The 27,714-nt window shown below is 39.5% G+C and overlaps 1 protein-coding gene across 4 annotated transcripts in view; it reads left to right on the top strand.

Annotated features, from left to right (window-relative positions):
* LOC109851311 (CRM-domain containing factor CFM2, chloroplastic) overlaps positions 13,300–27,714 on the top strand; it is a 32,151-nt gene continuing 17,736 nt past the window's right edge. For 2 of the 4 annotated variants that reach the window (XM_020421372.1, XM_020421371.1), the window contains exon 1: positions 13,312–14,105. In XM_020421372.1, the coding sequence (XP_020276961.1) occupies positions 13,482–14,105 (624 nt within the window). In that variant the 5' untranslated portion in view covers positions 13,312–13,481. Of the gene's footprint in view, positions 14,106–17,331; positions 17,434–27,714 lie in introns of all 4 variants that reach the window. The other 2 variants (XM_020421374.1, XM_020421373.1) reach the window with 2 other exon arrangements.

Here is a 27,714-nt window from a genome sequence, read left to right as displayed (position 1 = left end):
TAAACACTGTCTCGCGGAACAGTAACCGCAGGCAGTTTTCATCTTAATCCTTCCCACGTTTCAAACTCCGTTATTTTGGCAGTTATCCACGTGATTCTCGCCCACGACGTTTCCCACGTTCTTGAACAGTTAGTGGCCACGTGTAGGGCAGTTACAAAGGTAGTTTTGACCATCTGAAAGCTGTCTCACGTGCGAGACAGTAAATTCTGTCTCGCACGGCGAGACAGCAAAGACTGTCTCGCCACGTGTAGGGCAGTTACAAAGGTAGTTTTGACCATCTGAAAGCTGTCTCACGTGCGAGACAGTAAATTCTGTCTCGCACGGCGAGACAGCAAAGTCTGTCTCGCCCGCGAGACAGTAAAGACTGTCTCGCACGGCGAGACAGTCAAGACTTGTGTTCTTCTGCCTTTTTGGATGATTTCCTCTTGAGCTATATTTGGATATCTTTCAGCATTTTTTGACGCCTACAGTCATGCTTGACGCTGGATCTTATTTATGATGTGATGAACGAGACCTCGATGAAGAAATTGTGGGAAACGCTCAATGAGAAGTACCTTACTAAGAGCATTGAGAATCAACTTCACTTGAAGAAGAGGTTTTACCAGTTCAAGATGAAGAGGGGGGTTTTCATTAGGGAGCATGTTAAGTGTATCCAATTATAATGGAATTCAAATCTAAGATTTGAAATCCTTTTATTAGACAAAAGTATCCAAACAAGTGATTTGCAAATCCTAGATTTTCAAATCCTTTCATTTCAAATCTAAACTTCAAAGTCATATCTTGTTTCCCTGACAAAACCTTAAATACATAACATTTTTGTACTCTATCTTTTTTATCGTAAGCTTTAGTGTACTGTAAGATAACTTCTTTCGGACTAATATTGATACTGAATTAGAATTAAGAAATGTAGGGGTAGACTCACAGTGGGCGACCCCAAGTCTTGGGTTTGATTCGGGGCGGGGTTAAAAAATAAAATAAAATAAAGGGTAGTTTCCTAATGTTTTACTCAAAAAAATAAATTAGAATAAGTCTAAGCCATCTGCCCTGCAAGAAATGAATGTGAATACTGTTGGAGTTATAATAAAGATAACTTAAAACTTGACTTTGTAGAGGAAAAGAGGAAAACTTTAGTCTCACATAGGAAATAGAATAGGAAGAAAGAGTCTTTATAAGCCTTCTCTTTCTCTCCTATGCCTAGAAGAAAATAAAGGTTATGCTCCACACCACACACGCACGCGCCGGTCGGGCCGGGCTCGGGGTCGGGTCGGGTGGCACGCGCACACGACCTGCGGACACGAATGCCGCTCCGGATTAATGGGCCCTTAATCTGCTACATTTTTATTTTTGAATAATTAAAATGTAATATTTATTTTTGAACAATTAACATGTGATAAACATTTTGTAACGGTTAGGATTAAATATTTTGTAACTGTTATAATTAAAATACCACATATTTATGGATTTAAATGACAAAAAACGGCTAACGTTAATACATTAATGAGTGAGTAATTAAAACGTGTTAATTATGAGATTTATGAGTAACAGCTGTTTTCCCTATAAGGATCTAAATTCCGAAGAGTTTAACACATCGAATTACAAATAAGCTCTTCTCCTTCTTCTCTGTTCTTCATCTTACATTTGCTTACTGTTACGATTTGTTGGTTCCCTGAAAGTCGAGAAGTATTCGCAAAGCCTTCTTGAAGCTCGTGTCGACGAGAAGGAGGTCGCCTGACCGAGGGTCGTTGTATCTCCAGGAACTTTTGCCGCGTAGCCCTGTACGAGAGGGGGCAATTAGATTCTTGGGACAGTGCTTGCACGCCTCGACCATCAGACCGTATTTCTAACTTTTAGTTACTTTCATTTGATTATATTTCTGAGATATAATAGTTATTTGTTTTTATCTAATTTCTATTAATTGTTTAAAACTTAATTCGTGTTAATTACTATCTAAACAGCTCATATTTCCTAACAATCCAAGAATCTAATTTTGCTGTTTAGAATAGTATCATGATTAGCATTATGCTTTTTATGTTAATGTTTTCTGCAATTCTTAAAAACGAAATGTTACACTGCATGATAGTTCTGTTGAATGAATGTTTTATATATTTCTGTTGCATTATAATAACAAAACTATTCATTCATCATCAGATTATGGCTACAAGTGAAATTATGTCGGCTAAACCAGAGAAGTTTGTTGGGAACAATTTCCGTCGTTGGCAAAACCAAATAAGATTTTGGTTAACAACTCTAAATCTACTAACTGCCATAGAACCAGAACACCCATATTCATCTAGACCAGTTACTAGGCAATCTTCCTCATCTTCCTCCACAGATTCCATTCCTATCCCGAGAACACCTCAAGAAATAGAGTATCATTGTCTACACAGAATCTTAGGAGCTTTATCTGATAGGTTATATGATATATATTATACTATAACTAATGCTAAAGTTCTGTGGGAAACCAGGAGCTTTATCTGATAGGTTATATGATATATATTATACTATAACTAATGCTAAAGTTCTGTGGGAAACACTAGAGAAAAAGTATGGTTTAGATGATATAGGAATTAAAATATTTAAAGCTTCTGATTTTAATAAATTTAAAATGGTAGATTCTAAACCAATGAATGAGCAAATTCATGAATTTGAACATATAGTTCACTAATTAAAAGTGAATGGATCTATCTTAGATGAAACGTTTCAGATAGCCTGTCTTATAGACAAACTTCCCGAGTCCTGGTCAGATTTTGCCAAAAACCTTAATCATACCCAAGGAGATCTTACACTAGAGCAAGTGTTAAATTCCATTAGAATTGAAGAGCAACATAGACTCAGGAAGAAAAATATGACAAAATCCGCAAAATCCGAATCCAAAGAACCCAAAGTAAACAATGTTGAATCCAAACCCTTTCCCCAACACAAGAAATGTCTCTTCCACCAAAATTAAAATAAAACATTTAAGAAGAAATCCTTTTATCAAAATAAGAACCCTGTCCACTTTCAAAAAAAGGAAGGAGCTGAACGTCGAGCCTGTTTCGTTTGTGGACGAACCAACCACCTTGCTAAGGACTGCTTTTACAAGAAGACGGAACCACCCAAGCCTAGGAAAGGAGGACCTCCACCTAATAAGTCACAAGTAAACATGGTGATTTACAGTTCAGCTGAGACTGCTTTCAGGTCTGTTCTCTTCACCCCTGAAGTAAACATGACCTTTCAAGCAAATGATTGGTGGATTGACACTGGAGCTAATATTCACGTTTGCTCTAATCAATCTTTGTTTTCCACCTATCAGGTCTCAAGTAGAGGAACTGTGACAATGAGAAATAATAATGTGGCTCCTGTATCTGGAATAGGTCGGATCAACCTAAAGCTGACTTCAGATAAGACTTTGATCCTGCAGGATGTCCATCATGTACCAGACATTAGGAGAAATTTAATTAGCGGATCTTTATTAGTGCAACAAGGCTACAAACTTGTTTTTGAATCAAATAAAGTTGTAATAACTAAGGGTTTGAACTTCATTGGAAAAGGTTTCTTATGTGATGGTCTTTTTAAATTGAATGTTAAGAATTCTACTCTTGCATATCCAATAGCTTTGAATATTGAACATTCCATCACTTGGCATCAAAGATTAGGACATGTGAATTATAATTCAATTAAAAGATTGATGCATCTCAATATAATTCCAAAGCTTAATATAAAAGATGATGAAAAATGTGAAATATGTGTAGAAGCTAAACTTCCTAAGAAACCATTTAAAACTATTGATAGAGATTCTGAGATATTAGAACTCATCCATAGTGATGTTTGTGATTCAGGAAGAACAACTAGAGGGGGTAACAAATATTTTATAACTTTTATAGACGATTGCTCTAAATATTGTTACTTCTACTTAATTAAGACCAAAGATGAAGTCATAAACAAATTCAAAATATATAAAGCAGAAGTTGAAAATCAGTTGGATAGGAAAATTAAAATACTAAGATCAGATAGAGGTGGTGAGTACACTTCTAATGAATTAAAACAATTGTGTGAAGAGAATGAAATTATTCATAAAATAACTGCTCCATATACACCTCAATCTAATGGAGTAGCTGAGAGAAAGAATAGAACATTAATGGACATAGTAAACTCAATGTTAATTAATTCTGGTGTGCCAGAAAATTTATGGGGAGAAGCTTTCATGACTGCATGTCATATACTAAATAGAATTCCATTCAAGAAATATGATAAAACCCCTTATACAATTTGGAAGAATAGAAACCCTAATTTGGATCACCTAAAAGTGTGGGGGTGCTTAGCAAAAGTTAAAATACCTAAAAATAAGAGAAAGAAAATTGGACCTAAAACTGTAGATGGAATTTTTATTGGCTATGTTTCTGATAGTAATGCAAATAGATTTTTAATAATCAACTCTGACATTAATGAGATAGCCAACAACACCATAATTGAAGCTAGGGATACACATTACTTTGAAAATATTTTTCCTTACAAGACCAGAGTAAACAACACATGCCCTAGCTCTAGTAATTCATATTCTAGTTCTAATCAAGGTGAAACTAGTTCTAAACAAATTAGACCACTAGAAAGTCCAGAGGAGCCTAGGAGAAGTAAAAGAACTAGAATAGAAAATGTCCATGAAGATTTTTATGCATTACTTGTAGAAGATTCTCCAATTACATTTGAAGATGCAATGAAATCAGTAGATGCTCCATTTTGGAAGGAAGCTATAAATAATGAGATACAATCTATAGTTCAAAATCATAATTGGGAACTAACTGATCTTCCTTTAGGCTGTAAAACTATAGGGTGTAAATGGGTATTTAAGAAGAAACTCAGACCAAATGGAACAATAGATAAATATAAGGCCAGATTAGTAGCTAAAGGATATACCCAAAAATCTGGTATTGATTATTTTGATGTCTATTCTCCAGTAGCTAGGATTACTACCATTAGAGTCCTTATAGCTCTAGCATCTATTCACAAATTAATAATACATCAAATGGATGTTAAAACTGCATTCTTAAATAGAGATTTAGATGAAGAAATCTATATGGATCAACCTGAGGGATTTATAGCTTCTGGACAAGAAAAGAAAGTATGCAAACTTATTAGATCACTATATGGTCTCAAACAAGCACCAAAACAATGGCATATGAAATTTGATGAGATCATACTATCTTATGGATTTGAAATTAATCAAACAGATGAGTGTGTATATCATAAAATAGATAATAACAACTGTAGGCTGTCTAAAAATCACAATAGATAGCTTATCCAAACAAGCTCCGACAACGGAGGTCGCAATCAGACGACTTCTCAATCACTGCATCCGCAATTCCACAATCGCCGCAAACGCGACCTCACTTTTGAGATGATTGACCTTGATGGCTGCGACAACAGCACTAATATTATATTAGCAACTATTAGAGATGCTGATGAGCAGTGGGATGATTTCAGAAATAAAAGGTTGGACTTAGTTGGTGAGTTGCTTGGTAGAGAGCTGTGGGTAAATATTCATCTTTAAGACACTATGGATGTTGATTCCCGTCTAGCTCCTACAACGAAAGCTACAATCAAATAGCTTTTGGGTCGGTGAACGAAAGTTACGAATGGAGAGCTTTTCACATAGATCGAGAAGAGTTACAATTCAACGACACTTCCGACGACGGATGAAAACTCTATTCAGCAGTCTTCACAATCTACAGTGAAAGTTACAATCTGACGACTTTCACCCCCCACAACAGCTAAAGCCAGGATTACTGAACAACGGTCCTTGCAATGCACCACAGAAGAAGCTACAAGTCAAATAGCTCATTCTGAGACGCGGATGTCATCCCCGCATCACCACTTTGGAAATGAAGGCGACCCCCGCGTCGCCAAGCCACAATCCAAACGCGGGCGACCCTCGCGTTCGTAGGGGTCCAACCAATACCGACCCTCGCGTTTCCAAGCAGGCAACAAGCCAAAACGCGAGCGACCCTCGCGTTCAATGATGTTCAGCTAACACCCCAACCTCGCGTCTCAATCCTAAGAAGCGAAGTTGGGTTCTGAACGCCAGATTGGGCGTTTGACTCGTTCAAACATGAGTCGAACGGTTCCAAAACCGTTTATCCCACGTCCTGAGGGATTTTCGCCCACGTAGGAGCGGATATAGGGGTCAGTTACAACCTCTTATCCCCCTATAAAAACTCAACGAACTCAACTGAGTTAAGGGGTTCGATTTTTCAGGGCTCAGATGAGAGGCTATCGGCTTGCTCTTTAAAAAACCGCTCGGGTTTTGAGATTTGGCAGGAGCGAAATCCTTGGAGATAGGATTTTGAATCAATCTCAGAAAATCAAATCTGAGGGGATTCGTCAGCAACAGAATGACAGCTTGATCATTAACCGAATTTTCGGTTCCAACAACTCTATTCACAGAGTTCAAACTCATTCAGAGTTCTTAAAACTCATTCAGAGTTAAAACACCAAACTTTTCCACAGAAGTTCATTGTTCCCACGAGAGAGAGACAGTCGGATCGTCAACGGAGAGCAAATTCGACGCGAGCAATCGAAGGAGGTACTCCATCGCTACCGAGAAGAACTCAGTTTTAAACAAAGGGGAAAACCAAATTCGTTTTCCTCTCTTTTGTAATCAAGTTGTAACCGAGATCAAAGGAATCAAAGTCAAATTTTCTTTATTCTCTTCATTGCCACATTACATAGAAAAAATCCTCAAGAATTTTTATGATCCAAACTGTCAACCTGTTTCCACTCCATATGATCCTAATGTACATCTAAAGAAAAATACAGGTCATCCTCAATTACAAAGAGAATATGCACAAATAATTGGATCATTAGGATTCCTAACAAACTACACCAGACCTGACATTGCTTATGCAGTAAATAGACTTAGTAGATATACATCAAATCCTGATAAGAGTCACTGGGATGCTTTAGAAAGAATTTTGAGATACCTAAAAGGAACTATAAATTATGGTTTACACTATAAAGGTTATCCATCTGTACTAGAAGGTTATTCAGATGCAAATTGGATTAGTGACTCAGTAGATGTAAAATCCACCACAGGATTTGTGTTCCTTTTAGGAGGAGGAGCTGTGTCCTGGAAATCTACTAAACAAACTGTAATGGCTAGAAGTACAATGGAATCAGAAATGATAGCTCTTGATACTACTAGTATAGAAGCTGAATGGTTGAAAGATTTACTAACTGAAATTCCACTAATGCAAAAACCATTACCAGCTATTTCTATTCATTGTGATTGCAGGTCAGCGATTGACAAATGCCATCAAGAGAATGCAAATGTGAAGATGAATCGACACTTGAAAGTGCGACATAAATCCTTGAGATATAAGATGAAAAACCATATAATAGCCTTAGATTTTGTAAGATCAGAGAAAAATCTTGCAGATCACTTAACTAAAGGCTTATCTAGGGCAGTGGTCCTAGAATCATCGAGGGGGATGGGGTTAAGCCCATAAGAAAAATCACTGCAGTGGCAACCCAACCTCGCAGAGGTTCAATGGGTAGAAACAAACTGAATGAGTGATTAATTGTGAGGAGCACTGAATTCATTTGCTCCCATCCCTAGGGTGATCAGTGCTCATAAAAAGCAAGTGAAAGGTTGAGTCTAACTCTTAATGAATCCAAGACCCATGAGGCAGGATGCTTACTTGCTCGCATCCTTATTAGGATTCACCTATATGTGTGTAGTTGTGAGGCCGCGACTATGGGATCAGGGCTGCTCCCTAGTAACACACATGAAAGATACCTGCGCAAGGCCGATAATAGCGCAACCCGTTTAGAATTCTTCAAAACTGTACTATGTGTGCTTTCTGTAGAAATCCGATAAATGAGACTGGTTCAAGGCATAGTCCACCAAGCTCTCATGGATCTATATAACTGTCACTAAGTGAAGGTTCAAACTGAAAGGTACCTCCACCTATTACATAGTATAAGGGAACCAACAATCTTATTTATTTTTAAGTTCTTCTTTTACTGTTATTTCTGAATTATTTTAAGTTTTAAGTTATGTGGGGGATTGTTGGAGTTATAATAAAGATAACTTAAAACTTAACTTTGTAGAGGAAAAGAGGAAAAATTTAGTCCCACATAGGAAATGGAATAGGAAGAAAGAGCCTTTATAAGCCTTCCCTTTCTCTCCTATGCCTAGAAGAAAATAAAGGTTATGCTCCACACTACACACGCGTGCGCCGGTCGGGCCGGGCTCGAGCTCGGGTTCGGGTCGGGTCGGGTGGCGCGCGCACATGACCTGCGGACACGAATGCCGCTCCGGATTAATGGGCCTCTTAATCTGCTACATTTTTATTTTTGAATAATTAAAATATAATATTTATTTTTGAACAATTAACATGTGATAAACATTTTGTAACGGTTAGGATTAAATATTTTGTAACTGTTATAATTAAAATACCGCGGATTTATGGATTTAAATGACAAAAAACGGCTAACGTTAATACATTCATGGGTGAGTAATTAAAACGTGTTAATTACGAGATTTATGAGTAACGGCTGTTTTTCCCTATAAAAGGATCTAAAATCCGAAGAGTTTAACACATCGAATTACAAATAAGCTCTTCTCATTCTTCTCTGTTCTTCCTCTTACATTTGCTTACTGTTACGATTTGTTGGTTCCCTAAAAGTCGAGAAGTATTCGCAAAGCCTTCTTGAAGCTCGTGCCGACGAGAAGGAGGTCGCCTGACCGAGGGTCGTTGTATCTCCAGGAACTTTTGCCGCGTAGCCCTATACGAGAGGGGGCAATTAGATTCTTGGTGTAGAATTAGGGTTCACTGTGCGTCTGGACCGTTGGCGGTCGACCGCAGAAGTTTCTGGATTTTGAGGCTGTTCTGGGATTGAGGGCGGTCGACCGTGGCGATCGATCGCGATGGATCGCGGTCGACCCCCACGGTCGACTGTCGCAGTGGTTTCGGGTCTGGTTCTGTTTCCAGACCCGTTTCGTTTGGGATTGGTATAAATACCTAGAGGGTGTCTCTAGGGTTTGAGAGCAGGAGATTTGAGCTGTTGAAAGGGGTTTTCTTTGGGCTTCTATTCTAGGAGCATTTGGAGAGATCAAGAGTGAGTTGTTGTGGGTTTTTGGTGAGAGATTGTAACCTTAGTTTGTTCCTCTTGATTTCTAATAGTGAAAACTCCCCCCTCCTTGCCCCGTGGACGTAGGCATCTTACCGAACCACGTAAAACTGGTGTTTGATTGTTTGTGCTATTGATTTGGTGTGTTGGTTTATCTTTTCTCGGGGATTGGTTTGGATCCTCGAGGCGCAACAAGTGGTATCAGAGCTCCGGGCAACGCTTGGGCTTTTTGGAGGTATAGATTAGTTGGGAAGTTTATCTAGAGCTTCGATTGGTGATAAAGGTGGGATCTTTGTGGTAAAGTTTCTATCTTTTTTAAGTTGGATCTATTTTCTTGTTTGTTCCGCAATTGTTTGGGTGCTTTGAGATTATGACCGGAAAGGATAAACATGGGGAGGGTTCTTCTAGTGTGAGGGCCATCCAAAGTTTGAATATACATTCTATGAAAATAGATGTGGAAAAGTTCAACGGCACAAATAATTTTGGACTTTGGAGATGTGAAGTCATGGATGCGCTAAATGCGCAAAATTTAGAAGATACATTAGAGTTGGACGGGAAACCGGACAACATGGATGAAAAGGTTTGGAATAAAATGAATAGAACGGCTTGTGGTGTGATTAGGTCTTGCCTTACCCAAGATCTAAAATATGATGTGATGAATGAAACTTAGGCAAAGAAGATTTGGGAGGTCCTAGAGGGCAAATATTTGACAAAGAGCGTCAAAAATCGTTTGTATTTGAAGAGGAGGCTTTATCGCTTCCAATTGAAGAAGGGGACATCCATTAGTGATCACATGAACCACTACACGAAGCTACTTGCAGATTTGGCGAACGTAGATGTCATTGTTGAAGATGAGGATAAAGCATTGTTGTTATTGAGTTCCTTGCCCGATGAGGAATATGAAACCTTCGTCCTCACTCTTATTAATGGGAAGGCATCTCTTTCGTATAGTGAGGTCAGCGCAGCCCTTGTGAACTATCAACTTCGAAAGAAGGACAAGGAGACTTCCATTGAGCCGGTTGCGGGGGCATTGGTTACAAGAGCTAAAAGTCCAAACCGTGGGAGAAGATCGCAGTCTAGAGGGGGGCATCCTGTAGTTGGTAGGAATCAGTGTGCCTTTTGTAGAGAGGATGGACATTGGAAAGACGAATGCCCAAAATTGCAAGCCGTGAAGAATAAAGGGAAAGCTATTCAAGCTTCAGAGGTAAATGTTGCCAAGGCTAGTGGCGATGTTTCAGATTCAGATTCTTCGGGCTATTCATGCCCAGCTCTTCCGTCAGTTAATGTTGCCGACTCCACCGAGTGGATGTTGGATTCTGGTGCTACTTACTACATATGCCCTAGAAGGGATTGGTTCTCCAGCTTTCAGGAGTTGGAAAGAGGGGATGCTGTTCTCATGGGTTTCAGGAGTTGGAAAGAGGGGATGCTGTTCTCATGGGTAATGATCACAGATGCCCTATTGGTGGTATTGGTACCGTTCGGATTCGGATGAGTGACGGGATGATCCGGGAGTTGGCTGATGTGAGGTTTGTTCGTCAACTGAGGAAGAACATCATTTCACTTGGGGTATTGGGGGCAGCAGGCTATATGGTGACTTTGGCGGATTCTCGCTTGAAGGTCACATCGGGGTCCGTGATAGTGATGAAGGGAGTCAGGCGGAGTAACTTGTATTATCTACTTGGGAGCACGGTAGTTGATAGGGCGCTGACTACTTCTATGGCTAGACTGTGGCATTGTTTGGTGCTGGGATATATTGTTGGTTATACCGTGCACAGATTGTTGAGGAGTGATATGACCTGCAGATTGAAGTCCTGTGAGCACATTAGGATGAGTGAGAAGACCGAGGTGGAGTTCAGCACTTCTATCCACCGATTGAGGGGTCTTATTGGAGGTGTTCAGTCAGGCATTGGGGGGCTTTCCGAGGAGGCATCATCGGGAGGTAATCGTTATTTTGTTTCCTATGTTGGGGATTGTACTAGGCATATTTGGGTTATAACCAAGTCCCGTTGGTATAAAGCCCTAGTAGTCCGCAACAGTTGGAGGAGGTGTATGGGCAGAAAGGTTACCAGTCGTACTTATTCTAGTAGGAGTCCTTTCTTGCATTGGTGCCGAGCTCATGGCAGTTGGAGACACTTCAGAGGAGAGGAGACACTGGGGCGACGTGATGAGATGACGGATTCAGTGAGCCGTTCTTTTCTAGAGGAGGATCGGTATTGGTTATCGAGCAGTAGATCTGGTATTCAGGCTTCGACAGGTTTGGGTCATCTTATGAGGTTGCTGACTGCTGCGTATAGAGTTGTTAGATCTGGTGAAGCTGCTTCAGATTTTGTTTGGCGTCGGATATTGGGCTACCCAGCACTTAGTCACATCGCTGATGTGAGATTGGATCCGATTGCGCATTTGGGATTCAGGAGTTCATTCGGCTATCAGTGGGGAGCTTCTGAGTTTGGCCTGAGCAGGTTTGTCACTTTGGACTCTCGGCAGGTGGAGAGTATTGATCAGGTCAGAGGGATATCGCAGCGGGTGGAGGTTGATGCTACTCCACATTGGGTGGGGATTTTCCCACATACTCCAGGTCATTCTGCATTGGTTGGGATTCCAGCTGAGGTGGCACAGCGTGGGAGTCATTTATTTATGGGGGCAGATGATGAGGTGGTTGACTTGGATGCAGCTGGTGGATATTTTTTGGATACGGCCATTGTTTCACCTCAGGTGGAGGTGTTCGGATCGCTTCAGTTTGGGGTCGTTGATGATGCTATCAGCCGCAAGATGGATTGAGGGCCTTTGGAGGCCAAAGGTGAACTACGTGAAGGCTTGATTCCTTGGAGAGGATACGTAGGCAGTCAGTTTTCTGATGCAGCCGATTTGGTGAGTGACATCGACATTTGGGGTGAGTGTTCGCACTCCCATTTGGGTCTCAGCAAGTGAGACATTTGGTGTAGTCGGTGTAGGCTCAGTTCGATTTGGAGAGTAGACACAGTTGGTTTTGGGGTTGAGTGTTCGTACTCCCGTTTGGGTCTCGACGTGTTGTGGATGGGGTCCGTTGTCATGAGTCCGTTGCCATGGCATATTGGATGCAACAGTTGAGGCATTGGTTTGTTCGGTGTCGGCTCAGATTTGGGAAATCTTCGTCGAGGTGGAGATTTGTAGAATTGGCAGAGATCAGGTTCTAGGCTCAGGATTCAGGTTGTCAGGGTGGCGGTCGACCGGCCCGGTCGACCGCGTTCGTGCACAGGAGTTTCTGGGCATCAGGATTGGTGGCGGTCGACCGACGCGGTCGACCGAAGATGGTAGCGGTCGACCGACGCGGTCGACCGCCGTACTCTCTGGACCTTTTGGGCTTGCTGCTGGATGGAGGGCGGTTGACCGACCCGGTCGACCGTGATGGATCGATCAAGAGTGAGTTGTTGTGGGTTTTTGGTGAGAGATTTGTAACCCTAGTTGTATCCTCTTGTTTCTAATAGTGAAAACTCCCCTCTCCTTGCCCCGTGGACGTAGGCATCTTGCCGAACCACGTAAAACTGGTGTTTGATTGTTTGTGCTATTGATTTGGTGTGTTGGTTTATCTTTTCTCGGGGATTGGTTTGGATCATCGAGGCGCAACACTTGGGACAGTGCTTGCACGCCTCGACCATTAGGCCGTATTTCTAACTTTTAGTTACTTTCATTTGATTATATTTCTGAGATATAATAGTTATTTGTTTTTATCTAATTTCTATTAACTGTTTAAAACTTAATTCGTGTTAATTACTATCTAAACAGCTCATATTTCCTAACAATTACTACGATGATAATGATATATGTTCTTTTTCTTCTTCAATTTTACTTATTTGGCGCTCTCATACATAACGTATGAGGCATTGTGCGAGAACAAATTTACAAGTCCTCATAGTAAGTAAAAATTCATGCGTTTTGATGTCCGTTGAAATTACATCTTTCAGTATCTTTGACTAATGAAAAGTCACCAATGATCTTTGGAAAGCAATCTTGTAACCACGATAGGTAACAAATAAAGAGTCTTCGTCACCTACAGTTAGAATTTTTATTATTATTACGCTATCTCAACAAATATCTTTCCAAAAAAAAAAGATTATAGCTTGTTACCAATCTTGTAAGACCTGTAACCATGCTTGATAAACGGATATGGATGTAATAAGTAACATATCCTATCCGACCCGTTCGCACCCCCCCCACCCTGAATTAAACCCTATCTCAATGGGTTTGGATTTCGGATCTTGAATCGTGCTGTAGTGGTTTTGGATCCCGATCGGATCTTACAAGATCCGACCCCATTGAACTCACCCCTATCTCCTCCTCCGTTCTCTATCTCAACTGTTCCTTCCCCGAGTGTTCTCAAGCGCCACCGCTCTCAAATGTTGCTCTCCCTCCCACACCCTCATCCATCCCTTCCCCTCCCCTCCAAAACCCCTAAACCCCTCAAACCCAACATCCCCCGCTCCTCCCTCTCAACCCGACCCGAAACCGCCTCCACCTCCGCCATCCAACGAATCTCCGACAAGCTCCGCAGCCTCGGCTACCTCCCCCCTAACCCTAACCCTAACACTAACCCTAACCTCACCTCCGCCGGCGAGATCTTCATCCCTACCCCTCACGAGCTCCCCAAGCACCGCGTCGGCCACACGATCGACTCCAGCTGGAGCTTGCCGGAGAATCCAGTACCTGAGCCTGGAACTGGGATTAGGAGGTTTCGAGAGCTATGGAGAATGGAGAAGGAGGAGGGAAGGGAGCTGAGGAGGAAGGAGAAGGAGGAGGGGAACATGCCGACGGTGGCGGAGCTGACGATTCCGGCGGCGGAGCTGAAGAGGCTGAGGAGGGTTGGGATTAGGCTAGAGAAGAGGTTGAAGGTTGGAAAAGCTGGGATTACGGAGGGGATTGTGAACGGGATCCATGAACGGTGGAGGAGGTCAGAGTTGGTGAAGATTAAGTGCGAGGATCTTTGTAGGATGAATATGAAGAGGACCCATGAGATTTTGGAGGTAATTTTATCCGATAAAATTCATCTTTATTGGTAAATAGGAAACGTGAAAAAAGTGGACGTTTTAAGCTATGATTTAAATAACCCATTGGCTTCATTTTGTGTTATCAAAGTCCTCTGCTACTAACATTAGCATGCCACATGTTATTCAGTCTTGCACTCTGCTGAACATTGGTACCATCGGTACTGCTCCTCAATTATTTAGCTTTCATTTGTGCAACAACTCTTGTCCTGCAGCTCACAGAAGTTTCCTCTTGCTTTTATGAAGGAAGATATCCTTGCCAAGAAAAAAAAACAAAGAATTAATGGTGTCAACTGTGAATCAAAATCAAAATGATATCCTTGTTTATCAGCGAAAAAACTATTGCATGCACTCTTTTGAAACAAGCCAAATAACAGTAGTGTTGGAAAAACCGGGTCCTACTAGAGCAGGATCGCAGCGAATAATAGTGCAAAAGTAATAAAGTGAACACACAGATTTTACGTGGAAAACTCCGTAAAAGATTTGGGGTAAAAAGCATGGGCAAGAATAGAAAAATTCACTATAAGAAAATTTAGGAGTTACAATCTTTCTTTACAAGAAAAAACTCTCTTTAATTCTTTCTCTCACTCTTCGAAGATTGGAATTTATTGTTGGGATGTGTTTTTCCTGAAGAGTTTTGGGCCTATTTATAGGCAATTGATAAACACTATTCTTAATTTTATAATATTTTTTCTTTCTTTCATGCAGCTCTTCTTTCGGTGCATTTAATATGGGGCCCGTCATCTTTTTTATTTTTTCAAAATTATGACTGACAATCTCCCACTTAAAGATTTAATTGAGTATCAATCATATCTTCACACCATTCTTTATCTTGTCATCTTCATGTTGCTCACGTCTCTGACAGATCACAAAAGGATCGACACCAAATAAATTTTACAGTATTGACTATTTTTGTTAAAAATATCTATTAGGTTATTTTTTATGTGAATTTTCTGCATATCCACTGTTTCTTCTTTCACTTTTTCACGAACGAAGTAGTATTGAACTCGAATGTGTTTTATCTTTGAATGAAAGGCTGGATTTCTTGTCAAATATAAAGCACTCTGGCTGTCACAAAATAGAGAATTTTTTTTGTTCTTGCCCGAGTCCTTTCAGTATCATTCTCAATTATATCCATTGACAATAAAATCTGATCTCCCATAACATAATGCAATGTTTGAGGATCCTTTAATATATCTTAGGACCCTCTTTACAGAATTCCAATGCTCTTTATTAGGATTCGTCATGTATTGACTAACCACTCACATTGTTTGTGCAATGTCTGGTCTTGTACAAATCATAACGAACATTAGATTTTTCATTGCTGATATATACGGTACTCGAGACATCTCCCTCTCTTCTTAACTGTTAGGACTCATAGTGGAGGATAACTTGAAATTAACAGGAAGTGAGGTAGAAATTGACTTACAATCTTGCATGCTGAAGCGTTATAAGATTTTCTTCAAATAATTTTTCTGAGAAAGCTAAATTTTCCTATTAATTCTGTGTCAGTAAATTTACATTCTTAGAATCTTGTTTGCAGATCCTAAGTCCTTCATTTCAAATTCTCTAGCTAATTATGCCTTTAATTCTTTGATACGATATTTGTTGGGGCCTACAACTAACATGTCGTTAACATACAACAATAAAATAATAAAGTTATTTTCACCAAACCTCTTAAAATATGCACAATGATCTAAATTAAGTCTGTTGTATCCAAGGCTCATGATGAATTAATCAAATCTCTTGTACCAATATCTCGGCGCCTGCTTTAGACCGTACAGAGATTTGTTTAACGTAGAAATCAAGTTCTCTTTTTTTTTCTTCAAAACCTTCTGGTTGAAACATGTAATTTTTTTCAAGATCTTCATCAAAAAATGTTGTTTTCACATCTAGCTGTTCTAGATGTAAGTCAAATATAACGCTCATAGCGAGGACTATTTAGACTGTTATAAGTCGAACTACAGGAAAAAATATTTCATTAAAGTCAATACATTTTTGCTGAGCATATCCTTTTACTACCAATCTAATACGATAACGCTCCACTTGATCATCGTCATTTTACTTGATTCTGATAGACCTATTTGTTTTCAATTGTCTTTCTTTCTTATGATAGTGACGCAAGTACCCAAGTCTTATTCTTATGAAGAGCTTTAATTTTTTTTGCATTGCTGCCACCATAAAGATGCATCTGTGCTTTTTGTGGCTTTATGAAAAGTTAATGACTCACCATCCTCTGTTGGAAGATAGTATGCAATATTACTCTCTGTAATATGCTCCGAGTGCCAAGTCGGTGGTCTTCTCTCACGAGTTGACCTTTGAACTTCTGGAGTCTCGAACTCGACTGATTCTTATACATCATGCTCCGGTGTCGCTTTAGAAGTATTTGAATTATGTTCTACCTGAATAGTTACAGTCTCTGAGCCCTTTCTTGAAATATTTTTTTCTTCTCTTTACAGTTGGTTCTCTACAAAGATAACATCTCTGTTGATGACCTTGCGGGTAGTGGGATCTCACAAACGATACCCCTTTACTCCGTCAGCATACCCCAAAATATGTATTTTCTTGATTTTGAATCCAACTTTGTAATTTCCTGGGCATTGTACATTACGTACACTAGAATTTTAAATATATAGAGATTGGAATAATTAGCTGACTTGTCGGTCCACATCTCCATCGACGTCTTTAAGTGTATTGCGGTTGATGAAAATCGATTTACCACATAATAGACGGTTTTAACTGCTTCCGTCCAAAAAACTTTATCTAGATTTACAATTATCAATATTGCTCTTGTTTTTCTCAATAGAGTTTTGTTCATCCGCTCCGCTCTTTCAATTTGTTGAGGAGTGTATACGGTACTGAATTGTCTTTTGATGCCTTCTTGCTCGCAGAATGTAAGAAATTCACCGTATGTGTATTCTCTTTCATTATTTGTCCTCAAGCACTTAATCTTCTTTTCAGATTTAAGCTCGACTCACACTTTGTAAGCTTTAAAGACTGAGAACACATCTGTCTTCTTGATAGGGTGCACCCAACATCTTCTGGAATAATCATCAATAAATGACACAAAGTAATTTGTTCCTCCCATTAATGTAACTGGTGCTTGTCATACATCAGAATGAACCATTTAAGAATAACATTGCTTCTAGAACTCAATGTGTTAAACTTTAGCCGATACTGTTTACTTGTAATACAATGCTTGCAGAAGGGAAGAGCTACCGATTTGAGCCCAGGAAGTAGATTCTGATCGGAGAGAATTTTCAAGCCTCGTTCTGACATGTGGCCTAGCTTACGATGTCATATCATGGTTTGTTTTTCTCCATAGCTAGTTGATGCTACACTTGAATTAGCTTCCTGCAGGGTTTTTCCATTGAATATGTATAGATTTGCAGCTATTTTTTCTCCTTTTATCACAATAAGCGCCTATCTAACAATTTTTATGATTCTATTTTCTATATGGGTCTTGCATCCGAGCTCATCTAATTGTCCTAAAGACAATAGATTGTTCTTCAATCCTTTCACACGTCATACATTTTGAATGGTACGTATTATACCATCAAATATTTTGATTTTGATAGTGTAAATACCAGAAAATTTCAAGGCATGATCATTGCCCATAAATACAGATTCCCCCTGAGATGGGTTTATATTTGTAAAACTATTCTTTCCGGGAGGTCATGTGCCATGAGGTTGCTAATCTAGAACCAGACATCGACAAACCTCTTTCTGTCTTCATCAATAGTGATTGCTCCATCGTATAAAATTTCACCATCATCTGATTTGCTGATAACACATCCTTGAGATGTTGATGGTTCTAAAGATTTTTTATCATCACTTTTCCTATTGTGCCAGCACTCCGATTTCACATGTCTCCTTTTGTCATAGTTATAGCATTTGATATTCTTCTTACTTCTTGATTTTGATCTACCATGGGCATGACTCTCACTGAAGTCATGTTCCGTTGATCTTATTCTCGTCACCGATGAGGTCACCGTCACTGTTATAAATAGCGGTAAATAGCCCCGCTAATAGCGTTAGCGGTCCTTCTCTTCCCGCTACGCTATCACCTAATAACGGTGACATATTGATAGGCAAAATCTGCAAGCGCACAGACTCGTTGTAGCTATCAAGGTTGATCCCACATGGACTAGGGGTTAATTACCAAATTTCATGTTATTTGACTAGCTAAACTAATGAGTAAATTAGAAGAGATGAAAATTAAAAGAAATAAAATAAATAGCTAACCAGGTGGAATTCAAGATAATGAATGGTCAGGATTGGGTTTTCACCACAACTTCGATGCTAAATAGCTAACCAGGTGGAATTCAAGATAATGAATGGTCAGGATTGGGTTTTCACCACAACTTCGATGCTCAATGATGAATTATTTTAGTTCCAAGATAATGAATGGTCAGGATTGGGTTTTCACCACAACTTCGATGCTCAATGATGAATTATTTTAGTTCTTGGTGTCGGTTTAAACTAGAAAGAGCGAATTAGCCTAAATTAATCTAAAGTCTCTTTCAAAGTCTAAAGATCATGCCTAATTAATCTCAATTAACCTACTTTCGTGGAATCAAGAATAAATTAAACCCATTAAGTTTTATGCTAATCCAAATTAAATCCCCAAGGAATCTAGCCTACTTTCGTAGTTCAAAAACCTTGCTTAATTTCTAGAGGTCCGGTATTAATCTTCACCTTTCAGTTCTTCAATTAATTACCTATGATTGCTAATACGGTGATCAAACGAATTAACAAAATTAAAACACAAGAAATCAAGTTTAAAGATTTAAACCTTCATCAAGAACATATATTAATTCATCATCAATCACCAAAAAGTTAGGTTCTTTCTCAATCCTAGACAAGAAATCTACTCACACATGATTGAGATAAAAGAATACATCAAGTAATCATGCAAATCAATCATAAGAAGAAATAAATCAAAGAGAGGAAAGAATTAACCCATCTTTCAATTAAAATCTTCAAAATCAAAACTTACAATCCAATCTTGTACAAGAAATTAGTGTCTTCCTTCAATACTTGAGCTCTAAAATAGTTGCTAATTGACGGCTATGAGAACATAACCAAAGATCCCTAAACTCCAAGCCAAAATATCTATTTATATGTCCCCAAAAAACCTGAAAAAAGATAAGGCCCGCGCCATGGGTGGTGCGTACCACACCAGGGTGTGGTGGAATCTGTTTTGCTGATTTTGTGTTTGTTTGTCTAGTTTTTGGTATTTTGGCTATAACTTTTACGTTCGACCTCGGAACGAGGTGATTCAAGTTGCATTGGAAAGCTGTTGAAAAGATCAACAACTTTTGTCTTTTAAGCTTTTCTAGATTCAAATTGCATCATGGTCGAAATTCCAGTTTTTCATACTCGTGCATCCATTTTTTTCACGAACCATGCATTCGAAATCTTGTTGTTGCTTCAAACTCTTGTTAAACTTCCAACGATCATCGAATCTTTTAATCTTGAGCCAATACCTACATATACGAACACAAACCACATCAGTATCCTCGATCTAAACACGAAATATGCATTAAACACTCGTAAATCATGCTTGAAACACACTAAGATAATGCATATTTTACGTGTTTATCAACTCCCCCAAGCTTAGACTTTTGCTTGTCCTCAAGCAAATAAACAATAGAAATTAGGAGTGGAAGCCAAATAGAGTAGAGATCACCCCCTCATCAAACCTTTAACCAATATCAAATATATCACAAGACAAATACGTTTCATCGGGACTTAACAAAGTAATTTTCAAAACTCTCAACAAAATCACATTTCAAAATTTATTTACGATCACAAGCGTCACAAGTTAAGAATATCCATTCTATCCAATTCTCAAGTCAAAGTAGGTAAAAGAAATTCATGTAGCCAGCTTCAATCCAGTAGTAAAATTGAGACTTTCAGGTGGTTAAATTGGTAGGCCTCGTTTTAGGGTATGTGGACTCTCGATCTCTCATGTGTTTAAGGATAGGATTATGTCACTCAAAATTCTTTCGAATGGATGTATTCAATCTATAAGCTTGCATTTCATCTCAATTCTCCACCACTTCGAAAACTAATGCGTACAAAAAATCATGAGGTCTTTTATTTGGTTGTAACGGGGCTAGGGTCAAAAGGGTAGGATAGATATTTGGGATTGGTTGAAAGTCTATCACTAGTGGAGCGATAATTAAAAAAGATTAGATCTCAAAGTAAGATCAATGACATCCACACAAACTCTATCATCTATTAAAGAACTTCCAACTACTCCTTTTAGTATGCCATAATGAATTCTTTCGACACCCGCAATTACATTCACCATAAAGAGGACACTTTATTCATCTTTTTTCTTAAATTGAATTTGTTTTTTTTCTTTTTTGGAAAGAATTATGTAAAGGAAGCAAACACCTACTTTCACACCCCAAAGCTTACACCACATTACTCACCTAACCCATTATATCATAAAATGTGCTCCACTAGCTTAGGCAATGGGTAAGGAATAAAATCGGCTTTTGAAGGTTACATATGTGGGTTAAATCAACAAAAATTAGGCTCATAGGCTCAAGGGGGCTAATCAAAGGGAACAATAGTGCATGGTAGGCTATTTGGCTAATGTGGACTATAAACAAAAATATGCCTCAATCACCTTTTATGCATTCAAAAGTTATATGTGGCATTGAAGAGATTCAATGCAAGTTCTAATATCCTACACCATTGGAAAATATCACACAAGAAAAGAAAATAATGATTGGATATGTAATGCATCCAATTTTAGGCTCAAGATCTCACCGGTTTTATTTGTCTACCAAAATTAATTTTCCTCTTGTCTCAATAGAGTAATAGTTGTGATGCTAGCCACATAAATGCTAAATCTTATAAGACAAGAGAACATTCAAGTCTGGTTCTCTCATATTGTTAACTTGTAATCAAAAGTCTTTGAGAATCAGTTGAAAGGTGGTTTAAGAGTTGTCAAGTCCCGACTAATGAGCATCTATCTAGTTCAGTGATCGATAAAGGTTAATGATTCATGTCTTCATCAGGAGATCAGTTCCCTAAGTTTTTTTTAAAGAGAAGAAACAAAGCAAAGAAAAACAAAAATAAAAGAAAAACAGGCAATTATAGAAAGACAGTCAATGAATAAACAACCCACACCCCAAGCTTAATATCTACATTGTCCTCAATGTAATAAGATAGAAATTAGTGAAATGGTGCAGAGGACATACCAACTCACTGGTCAGAAGGAGGCGGCGTGGAGGCATCCTGTTGGAGCTGCCGCTCGTGAAAAGACTGCATCATGTAGTGTATAGAGTCCAGTAGTTGTCCTTGACGTTGTTGGTGTATAGAGTCCAGTAGTTGTCCTTGACGTTGTTGCTCTTGCTCGATGGCACCTACACGGTTAGTAAGGGAGGCAAGGGAAATATGGATAGATGATGGCACCTACACGGTTAGTAAGGGAGGCAAGGGAAATATGGATAGATGATAACTCCGCTGACTAATCAGGATGATGAGAAGAGCTAGATCCCTTGTAAGGCTGAGCCTGAATAGGAGGGATCAGGGGTACCGTGTCAGCATCCTCAGTTGGTACAACCTCGTGACCATCACAATTTATAAAATCAGATGTGAGGTAGGACCAATTGGCATGAACATAGATAGTCGTGCGATCAGGATCAGGGAGTGGGAAAAGATAATTGTCCTGAAAACATAACCATAACCTATTACCCTTATTACTAATCATTTTAATATGAAGACAAGCATCGAGGTTAATGGAGGCACTAGGGCTTAATTGATGAAGACCCTCTACATGCTCCCCTAAACCCATCCCGTAAGCTAAAGTGGTAATCAAGCCACCTAACATAATTTTTCCACTCGTTGCTCTCGCTGCACGACACATATGATGAATCATAAAAGCTCCTGTGTCAACCTTATATCCCTCAACCATAGCACATAAAAGGTAGAGCTCTCTCTGACACATGACTCCATCACTCTCGCCTCGACCAAAAATAGTGAAAGCCATGAACCTCTGTAAATAACTAAAGCATGGGTTATAAACAGCAGAGGCTCGTGACAAAGAAGGATCATAAGGTTTTTGAGTGGTAGAGCGTGCGATTGAAGTCCAAAAAGGGGTCAAGTTAAAATTTTTAGGGACAATTCTAGCCCCACCCTTCGGAAAACCAAATATCTCATTTAAATGTGCTAATGTAATTGTGTGAGATCGGTTAAATAGCCTAAAAGTGATTTTTCCTTCCTTTACTCCCTCACCATTAAATAAAACAGCTTCAAGAGAACTCAAAAATTCTAGAGTAATACGCTCGTATGTGGGATGTTTAGCCTCTACAAAATTTATCCAACCAACCCATCTTAGGAGGTATGAAACATCATCCCACAGTCCTAACTCACGCAAACAATTCTCATCCAAGTAGCGGGTACTCAAAATTCCCCGCTTAACCAGTGTATTATACCTATTTTGTTGCTGTTCATGGACAAATTCTATATCATGAGGATTTTAGGAAGGGGTGGGTTACCTTTTTGTCGTCGCGACTTAGAACTTGAGGCTCCCTGGCTAATCTGTCCGCGCTTAGGTCCCATTTAGTCTCTCAAACGACAATTGACAGTAGGTGTTGAAACAGTCGCTGGCTATTGTGCGGCGTTATCGAAATCAGGGTGGGAGGGCTGAGGTGGTGAGGCGGTGGTTGCAGGATGGGGCGTTGGTCGCTGCTAGATTGAAGAGGAGAGACGGTGGTGATGTTGTTGTTGGCCGGTGAGGATGAAGGGGTCAGGAGCGACAACGACGAAGATGGTGGTGGTGGTCGCTGGTTGTGAGTGAAGGAGGCGACGACGTTTTGGTGATGATGGGGAGAGAGATGGTTGCCTGGTCGAAGGAGAAAAAGTGGCTACGGTGATGAAGGATGGGGGCGGCGTCAGATTTTGTTGAAGAAGGAAGAGGAGGCGGTTATGGTGATAATGGTAGGGGCGGTGTCTTTGGTGGTGGTGAGATGAAGGGAGGGCGGGGATTGCTTTGGTCGGAGCATTGGTGGTTAGAAGAGGAAGAGAGGCGACGGATGTTTGGGTTAGGTCAGATAAATTGAAAGGAGGGGCTGCGGTTTTTGGAACGAAAGAAAAGGGGAGGGCTGGAGGAAATACTATATATATATAGTATATATAAAGTATATATATATTATAGAGTAGAACTTGTGTCAACTTAAGTAGATAGTGGAATAGAGTGTCCACAACTTTATATCCACTATTAAATATAAAAAAGTCTCATATCATGCAAGGATCCCTAGGAAACATCTAAGGGTTAAAAGTTTATTGGATTCCACTTAAGTGGACACAAGTTTTGCTCTATATATATAAATAATATAGTAATATATATATATATATAATTTGAGCTATTGGGTGTGGCATACGCTACACCCTGGGGTGGTACGCTCTGATTTTTTTGTTCCTGTAGACCATGGGTGTGGCGTACACCACCCCTGGGTGTGGTAGGCTCTGCTATTCCATTTTTAACTCATTTTCCTATTTTTTCTTTTCTTTTTTTTCCGATGCCATGTCTTCCTTTCTTCACAACTGCAAGATCGAAAATAGTATAAGTTAAATTTGTGCCGATCCAATTGCCTAAAAAAATAAAATAAAATAAAAATAAAATAGAATGAAATAAAATAAGAGAAAATAAAAGAACGAGAATGGATGAAAACTTGGGTTGCCTCCCAAGAAGCGCTCGTTTATGGTCATGAGCTTGACCCCTTTTTCGCTCAATTCTCCGACGAAGGGGATCTGAAAGGGTATATGTGACCCCTTTCTCGTTTTATTCCCCTACAATGTAGTGCTTTAATCGTTACCCATTCATCTTGAAAGATCCCGTTGTTTCACTCCGAATTTCAACAACTTCACTAGGAAAGAGCTCGCGGACTTGAAACAGTCCGGACCACCTAGACTTGAGCTTGTTCGGAAAAAGCTTCAAACGAGAGTTGAAAAGCAGCACCATATCTCCTTGATTAAACTCTCTTCGAAGGATATTCTTATCGTGTCATCGTTTAGTCTTTTCTTTATAAATGCGAGCATTCTCATAGGAATCTAATCGTAGCTCATCTAGCTCATGAAGTTAAAACTTTCTTTTCTCACCGGCGGTCTTCATATCAAAATTGAGCAACTTGATAGCCCAATACGCCTTGTGCTCTAACTCAACTGGGAGATGACACGATTTGCCATACACCAACTTGAACGGTGTCATACCTATGGGTGTTTTGTAGGCAGTTCGATAGGCCCATAAAGTATCCGAGAGTTTCATAGACCAGTCCTTTCTCGAATGATTAACTGTTTTCTCCAAGATACTCTTAATTTCACGATTCGAAACCTCCACTTGACCACTAGTTTGAGGATGGTATGGCGTGACAACCTTATGAGTGACCCCATATTATCTTAAGAGAGCTTCAAATTTTCTTTCTATAAAGTGTGAACTGCCATCACTGATTACCGTTCGTGGTACCCAAAAAAACCTTGGAAAAATGACGATCTTGAATAGTTTTACAATCACTTTAGCATCGTTGGTGGGGATGCTATCGTTTCTACCCACTTGGAGACATAATCCACTGCCACTAAGATGAACTTGTTACACGATGGCAGAAACGGTCCCATGAAATCTATACCCCACACGTTAAAGACCTCAATTTCCAAGATGGAGCGTAAAGGCATCTCATCTCGCTTCGAAATGTTCCCGGTCCTCTGACAACTATCACAAGATGTCACAAACTGATTTGCATCACGGAAAAGACTCGGCCAATGGAAACCTGATTGTAGAACTTTTGCAACTGTTTTTGAAGTGCTTGCATGTCCCCCGTATGAAGATGAATGACAATGATGGAGAATACTTGTAACCTCATCTTCATGAACACACCTTCTGAACATCCCATCAACACATCGTTTGTATAGAAACGGTTCATCACAAAAATAATACTTCAAGTCAGCAAAGAACGTTTTCTGTTGATAGCTCAGATCCGGAGGTAAGACTCCACACACTATGTAGTTGACGAAGTTCGCATACCATGGTACATCCAATCTTTCTATGGCTAACAACTGATCATCTGGGAAGGAGTCATCGATAAGTAGTTCATCCTCCTCCCTATCGTGTGATTCTGGTTTCATCCTCAACAAATGGTCTGCCACCAAATTTTCTGTCCCTTTCTTATCCTTTATCTCTAGGTCAAATTCTTGTAAAAGTAGTATCCATCGAATCAACCTAGGCTTGGCATCATGCTTGCTCAAAAGATATTTGATGGCGGAGTGATCGGTATAAACGATGACTTTGGACTCCACTAAGTAAGATCTGAACTTGTCAAAGGTAAAAACAACTGCTAATAACTCTTTTTCAGTGGTAGCATAGTTAACTTGGGCCTCATCTAGAGTGTGACTAGCATAATAAATTGCATGAACCATCTTGTCCTTTCTTTGACCCAACACAGCACCAACCGCGTAATCACTTGCATCAGTCATGACTTCAAATGAGAGACTCCAATTCGACGGTTGCATAATAGGAGCTGTTATCAATGTTTCCTTCAACCTACAAAAAGCATCAAGACATTCATCAGTGAAATCATAGGGAGCATCTTTAAGAAGAAGTTTAGTTAAGGGTTTTGCAATTTCCGAAAGTATTTGATGAAACACCGATAGAAACCGACATATCCCAAGAAACTTCTTACTCCCCTAACCGACGTTGGTGGCGGTAGTTTTTCAATGATTTTTACTTTTGCTCGATCAACTTTAATTCCTTGCTTGGACACCTTGTGTCCTAGAACTATTCCATCCCTTATCATAAAGTGGCATTTCTCACAATTTAAGACTAAATTAACTTCTTCGCTGCAAAACTCGAGACAAGTTAGCTATATAATCATCAAAAGTAGTCTCATACACGAAGAAGTCATTCATAAACATGTCCATAATGTCTTCTATAAAATCAGAGAAAATAACCATCATACATCGTTGAATAGTGACGGGGGCATTACAAAGACCGAAAGGCATGCGCCTATAAGCAAAGGTCCCATAGGGACAAGTAAAAGTGGTCTTTTCCTAGTCACTAGGATGAATAGGGATTTGGAAAAATCCCGAATAGCCATCTAAATAACAAAAATAGGAATGTTTTGCCAACCTTTCCAACATCTGGTCTATAAAAAGAAGTGGAAAATGATCTTTTTGGGTTGCATTGTTCAACTTTCTGTAATCAATACACATCCTCCAACTTGTAACCGTCCTAGTAGAAATAAGTTCATTATTCGCATTCTTGACTACGGTCACACCCTCTTTTTTAGGAACCACATAGACCGGACTAACCCATTCACTATCAGAAATAGGATAGATTACCCCAACATCTAGTAGCTTAAGTATCTCTTTTTTAACCACTTCTTTCATGTTAGGATTTAATCACGTTGGTGCTCTATAGAGGGTTTATGATCATCTTCCAAGAGAATTTTATGCATGCAAATCGATGGGTTGATTCCTTTAATGTCATCCATGGTGTATCCTATGACCTTGCGATGCACCCTAAGTGTTCTAAGCAACTTATCAGTTTCATTTTCATTCAGACATGCATTCACAATCACATGATAAGTGGAGTTAGGGCCAAGAAATTCATATCTTAAAGAGGAAGGGAGAGATTTTAATTCTACCTTTGGTGCTTTATCCTCTTCACAAGTAGAACCATTTGGCTCTAGCATCAATCTTTCAAGCTTTGCATTTTGAAGTGGAGTAGTTGATGTTGATTCTAAGGATTGAGCATACGTGGCTACCTCAGGGCCTTCATCATTTATTGAACCTTCGCTTACCAAACACTTCTCAAGTGGATCAGCTGAGTAATGATTTGCAAGTTGCTCCTGTGTACACTAGTCAATCACGTCGACACTGTAACAAACTTTATCAGTTAGAGGGAGTTTCATAGCGTTGCTTAAATCAAATTCTACCGTTTCCCCTCCAATATTCAGGGAGAGCCTTCCATCGATTAGAACATCTGTAGTAGCAAGGAAGGGTCTTCCTAATATAATTGGAATGTTAGAATCATCTTCTATTTTCAAAATAACGAAATCAACTGGGATAAAGAACTTACCGACCTGGATAGGTACATCTTCAAGTACACCTATCAGATATTTTATCGATCGATCCGCCAATTGGAGTGATATCGTGGTTGGTTTCAAATCACCTATGCCAAGCTTCTTACAAATAGACATCGGCATCAAACTTACGCTTGCACCTAAATCACACAAAGCACGGTTAATAGAGACATTACCAATAACACAAGGAATAGAAAATGAATCTGGATCCTTAAGTTTAGGAGACAACTTGTTTTGGATGATAGCACTACACTCCTCAGTAAGGGCCACAGTCTCGTATTCTTCCAACTTCCTTTTGTTAGATAGGATCTCTTTCAAGAACTTAGCACAAGAAGGTATTTGAGAGATAGCTTCAATGAACGGGATATTGATGTGCAACTTTTTCAAAATCTCCAAAAATTTTCCGAACTGCTTTTCTAACTTAGCCTTAGCTAACCTTTGGGGAAAGGGTAGAGGAGGCTTGTAAGGAGCGGGGGCCACATATTTTTCAA

Source organism: Asparagus officinalis, chromosome 8 (genome assembly GCF_001876935.1).
Source record: "Asparagus officinalis chromosome 8, Aspof.V1, whole genome shotgun sequence".
In the NCBI taxonomy this organism is placed as follows: Eukaryota; Viridiplantae; Streptophyta; class Magnoliopsida; order Asparagales; family Asparagaceae; genus Asparagus; species Asparagus officinalis.
The sequence above is the reverse complement of the archived record's forward strand: the minus strand, read 5'-3'. Positions and strand labels throughout refer to the sequence as shown.